At 40.3% G+C, this 6,000-nt stretch overlaps 1 protein-coding gene across 2 annotated transcripts in view; it reads left to right on the forward strand.

Moving 5' to 3' along the window:
* PREX2 (phosphatidylinositol-3,4,5-trisphosphate dependent Rac exchange factor 2) overlaps positions 1-3,398 on the forward strand; it is a 340,136-nt gene extending 336,738 nt beyond the window's left edge. For both annotated transcript variants that reach the window (XM_075826126.1, XM_075826128.1), the window contains exon 40: positions 2,874-3,398. In XM_075826126.1, the coding sequence (XP_075682241.1) occupies positions 2,874-2,919 (46 nt within the window). In that variant the 3' untranslated portion in view covers positions 2,920-3,398. The remainder of the gene's footprint in view (positions 1-2,873) is intronic.
* Positions 3,399-6,000: the final 2,602 nt, after the last annotated feature.

Below are 6,000 nucleotides of genomic sequence, written 5' to 3' on the forward strand. Positions count from 1 at the left end.
CTGGCATTGTGCACGGTCATCTTCGTATTGTGTACAGCTGCTTGACTATGGAAGCTTATTTTATTTATCTCCCAACGCACAGTTCTTTGGGTGATTAATTTAGAGGCAGTTTGGAACTCTGTAGTTAATGATACAATAGAGGATAAGTGATTTATTATGCGCCTCATGCTTTAACTGCTCCTTTTTGAGTTTGTGTGGTCTGCCACTTTGTGGCACCCCGTCTACTTGTGTTTTACTATATGGCAGAATGGCCTTCGGGCGCCATCAAGCACCAGGGCCCGTGTGCTACTGCTACTTCTGCACCCACTCTAGCTACGGCCCTGAGTTTAGCAATATTATGTGACCAGCGCTCTTGAAATGGGGATGACCAGCACACAGGGACCTGCCTGCAGCGTTTCCCGCCCCTTCCTTTCACTTTCTATTAATTTTCTGGTGCTGCACAGTTGCCAGTCTTCCATACTAGTTGCTTCTTGTAGTTTCTAAGCTATATAGAAGGATAACAATGTACAGTATGGTTAGCAAACCACTTCACTTTTTTTTTTTACGGACTTTGCAGGATTGCCCATTTTTATATATATTCATATGAATATACTACCGTTGTGCAACTTTCCCGGATAAACATTACTATACTTTGTACAGAAAGTGCCATGCAGCACCCATTAAATTCAATACATTGCCTATATACATAGTGCATACAGTGCCAGCCTGTGCCATTCATTGCCCTAATACATAGTGCATACTACATTGCCCAGTGTGATATAGTACCCACACAAAGCCAAATAGTATTTGCATAGTACCATATAGTGCCCATATTGTATCATACTGTTCCCACATAATGGCAAGCAATGGCCAAATAGAGACAAATAGTGCTTATATACAGCCATATAAAGTAGATACCAAATAGTGCCATATAGTGCCAAAATAATGCCATGTTTTGGCCACTACATACAACATATTGAACACACATAGTGCTAAACTATACCCATAGAGTGCCAGACAGTGCCCACATAGAGTCTAATAAATAGTACATTACTTTGTCCAGAAAGTGCCAGTGCCCAAGCTGCAATGCTTACCCTAAATAAAGCAAAAGTGCCAAACTCTGCCCGGACAGATAGTTCCTACAGTCCCTAGTGACACAGTGTCTCCCATCACTTACCTCAGTCTCATCTATCACTAAACTACCCTGCACTGTGGCGGAGAATGATTCTGCCCCCTGTTTGCAGCTGATAAAACTAGTAATGTCTCAATAACAATACTAGTTTTACTATATACAGTAGGTTTCTGAGTCCTGAAGATCCTCCAGGAATTCAAAGAGGACTCCCAACACTGCCCTGTAATTTTGTTGCCCCATTGAAATTCTGCAGGGCACTGTCTGAGGCAATATTTTCATGTCGTAGCCGGAGCACCGCTGAATGCCAGACTGCTATAAATGTAAGACTAATTGGAACTCCCTTTAGCTCTGCATATGTACTAAATCTATCCATATATTGTAATTGTTATAAGGCATGGGCTACACTTTTAGTAGTAAGGGTATGTTCACACGGCAGCGTCCGTTACGGCTGAAATTACGGTGCTGTTTTCAGGAGAAAACAGCACCGTAATTTCAGCCGTAATGGCATGTGCAGGCGTCTTTCGCTGCGTCCATTATGGACATAATTGGAGCTGTTTTTCCATGGAGTCCATGGAAAACGGCTCCATTTACTTCTGAAGAAGTGACAGGCACTTTGACCGTCGGCACAGAACATCGTAAAGCCCATTCAAATGAATGGGCAGATGTTTGCAGACGCTTTTGAGCCGCATTTTTGGACGTAATTCGGGGCTAAAACGCCCGAATTTACGTCCGTAAATAGTGTGTGTGAACCCAGCCTAAGACTATTTCATATAGAGTAATCCAAACCTTATTTAGCGATTTCCAAGATATTTTGTTAGAGATTTTTACATTACTATGGGGACAAATGGAGCTGCTACTTTATAAAAATCCCTCTGAATTACCAGCCTAAAGTCGATTAAAAATAGAAACGGCTAGAGACTCTCTTGACTGGAACAAGAGATTTTCAAGCTACTTAATGCATCTCATTGGACAGCGATTTTAGAGCGAATTTTTTTTTTTTCCTTTTGAAGTGAGTGATAAAAAGTCTAGGTGATCATAAGATATACACAGTGGCTGAGTAGTTTGCACTGTTATTTTGCAGCACTGGGATTCTGGGTTGGAATCTGACCAAGGACAACATCATTATAGAGTTTGTATGTTCTACTTGTATGTTCTACTTGTGTTTTTGCTTGTCCCATTAGCGACAGGGACTGATGTGAATAGTAACGCCTCATGCACACGACCGTTGTGCCACTCGGGCTGTTTTTGACGGCATCCAAGTGGCACCCGATAGTCTTCACGGACCCATTCACTTTAGCGGGTGAATCGGGTCCATGAAAAATTATCCGAGTCTCCAATCCGAGGAAAGATAGGACATGTTCTATTTTTCCTTGGATCACTGACGGGACTCGGCCGGCGCACACGGTCGTGTGCATGAGGTGTTACAATCTCTGTACAGTGCTGCAGAATATGTTGGTGCTTTATAATCAACAAGAAATAAATGCAATTCCAGAATTTACTAAGAACCTTTATATTAATTTAGCAATATCTGTAGTCATATATTATGTTCATGGGAAATAATGCAGAACTTCCCTTTCTCAACTTATTTTGTCAGATTTTTACATCTTCTATTATTTGCTTTATCGTCCACCATATCCTACATGATATACTCAGTACTATACAAAGACCTTGCACCTCGCGTGGTAGTTTTTGTGTTCACGAAGAATATAATGTCATGAATCGTAACTGAAATGCTCATATTGTATATGTGTTATTTTTCTAGGTTGTACAGGTTGTGCCAGCCGCCTCCAGCTGATGATGAACCCTGAATGTACCTACTATGGAATTGAGTGGATTATTTTAACAGAACTTGTTTTGGAACTGTTTTTGTAAATGTGGATATTCAGTATATAAGAAGCTGAAACTCTCCTTTTCTTCAGCTGACAAGACACTTCATTACAAGCTAGCGACATATTTTGTACACTGGAATCCCACTGGATGAAGCACTTACGTGTTGTAAAAAATCAACAAGGACCTTGAATGTTTTTGGATTGTCATTTCAAGTCTTTTTTTCCACGTACAGACAGGACCAACTTTAATATTTTTATTAATTATATGCCAGTGAAAAGGAAATATATTTGTAAAGGAAACATTTATATCTACTTTGCTATCAATAAACTGCTACATATATAATATATGTCATAATTCTGTATAGCATTAAGTACAGTTCATTTTTATTACATTTGGACTTACCTTTAAAAACATGTCTTGCTAATTAGAAAGAAACTGAAGCAATAGAATCTTTATTATGAATTAACACATGAATAATGTAAAACATTTTGAGCAATACATTAAAAAAGATTGAAATGTATCGAGAACATACATTTTCTATTATTTTGTAATTCCAATTATTTATGTTGAAACGTTTTTTGGGTTTTTTTATGGCTTTTTTTACATGCGCTTTTGGTTGGCGTTTTATATTTTATGTAAATTTGAACAAGCCTTTTTTTCCTGGCGTTTTTAAAGTTCTATTAAGAAGCCTGTATGGGAAAAAAATGCCAGAAGTGATACCTAGAGCATGCTGTGTATTGGTAAAAGTGCCACTGACCCCAAAAATGCTACAAAATTTGAAAAACCAAAATTCGGTTTCACTATAGACTAGTATCTAACATCTGGTTGCAGCGTTTTAGCCCAAGAAGTGTGCACAAAAATTTATACTGAAAAATGCTGTCAAACGCTGTGTGTGTGTGTGTGTGTGTGTGTGTGTGTGTGTGTGTGTGTGTGTGGCTATTTTCAGACGTTTTTTGGGTCGTAAACGCCCGAAAATCGGCAAGAAATGCGGGGGTTGAATGCCTCCAAACATGTGTCCATTGATTTCAATGGGAAAAACGGGGTTCCGTTCCCATGGGGCGTTTTTTACGTGACCGTTTTTAAAAATGGCCACGTAAAAAAAAACGCCTTGTAAAAAGAAGTGCATGTGAATGTGCAAGTGCTTGAGCCTCATTGAATAGAAAAACAGCTCCAAAAACGGACGTAAAAAACACTGCAAAAAGCGCTAGTTGCTTAAAAAAACAACTGAACATCAGGAGCTGTTTTCCCTGCAACACAGCTCCATATTTTCAGCCATATTTTGTTAAACATGTGAACATAGCCTTATAGCTGTTTGTTTTTTTTGTTAGAAACTATTTTTTTACTTGAATTTGTGGGTGGTTCTAAGGAAAATGGTTTGTTTATGTAAAAGGTATTACAGTCAAAGCTGGTTGCTCACGTATCACTAGGGTATGATGTCATTTGCTGATTGTGGGTGTGCAACCACTGGGTCATGTTTTGAGAATCTCCTTTTTATTATGCAGGTGATTAAGTTAGTGTTATACTTTACAGTGTGATTGGTGCTATTTACAAAATACTTTTTAGTAAAAAATATTTGAACTTTTTCAGATACAGCTGCTTTGTATCCTGTATACAGACCAGCTGTATCATGCACTAAGACCTGAATCCGTCAGGTTCGGTTAAAATTGGGTCCTGCGGGATCCACCTGTAATCGATCACATCTAAGTTATGAACTTAGATGTGATTGATATCAGCTCGATCCTACGTGTCAGAGACACAGAAAGACCCACCGACACTAAATACGTCAGTCCCGCTGACCTGACGGATGCATGATTCAGTGCAAGATATTGCTGCTCTGTATACATATATATATATATATATATATATTCTCAAAAAGTAAAAACATTTTTTAATAAAAACTATTTAGAAAGTTGCACCAAACACACAGACATTTTTATAAAAAAAGACAACGATTTCAAAAGGTGTACATAGCCTTTAACTCCCTTAGTTTACATGAGTCTATGTACCGTAATCATCCCATTAAACTTAAGTTTAAATCATAATAATAATAAAACAGTGAATAATAATAACAGTAAATAAAATAATAATAAAACTACATCAAAAGTGTTCAACAAAACAACAATGGGTTTATTCTACTACCAAGTGCATAATACACAAAACTAAGAGTGGTGAAGTCATAGGTGATATTTGAGCCTAAAACAAAGAATGGATAATAAAAGAAGTAAAACTCATACTCTCCCTAAGGCCCCATGTACACGAATGTGCTTTTGCGGCCGCAATTCCCCCAAAAATCCATGGGAGAATTGCGGCCCCATTCATTTCAATGGGCCCATGCACACGACCGTGGTTTCCACGGTCCGTGCATGGCCCAGGAGCCAGGATAGCAAAAAGAACGGACATGTCTTATTACGGCTGTGTTTTGCGGCTCTCAGGTGACACTCTACGGCTGGCCAACCCGAAAATCACGGCCGTGCACATGGCTACAGTCGTGTGCATGAGGCCTTACTCTAAAAGCTGTTAACCCTGATGTCACGATGCGGGGTGTGGACCCATTCGGCTGTACCGTGTAGCAGAAAGGCAGCTGGCCAACCAGGTACAATACAATGTCTATAGTCCAGAAAGGGTACCTGTGGCAATGTAGACAGTAGCGGTGATTCAGGCTTAAGATGAGGCTCCGGCAGCAGGCAGACACCCGGTGGGTGTAACAGTAGATGCAGCGGAAGACACAACTCGACCACAACGCCTGACGGCACAGAGGCACGGTAGCACAGGATACAGGCAGCAGGAATGGATAACACTGGGAACTGGAAAACACTAGGAGACCATTTGCAAGACAAACTGAGGTAACACAACAGCGCTCAGGCAAAGATCAAGAGGGCAGAGCCCTTTTTATAGTTCAGCAGCATTCTGGGTTGATTACAGATTCACTGCAACTGGACGCATACTGGCCCTTTAAGGCCGTGCACGCGCGGGTGCATGCGCCCTGCCGGAGACAGTCACAACCAGGAAGTGAGTGCCGGCGTCTCTCAGGAGGAAGATGCCACCGAGAGCTCACACTT

This window comes from Rhinoderma darwinii, chromosome 5 (genome assembly GCF_050947455.1).
Source record: "Rhinoderma darwinii isolate aRhiDar2 chromosome 5, aRhiDar2.hap1, whole genome shotgun sequence".
NCBI lineage: Eukaryota > Metazoa > Chordata > Amphibia > Anura > Rhinodermatidae > Rhinoderma > Rhinoderma darwinii.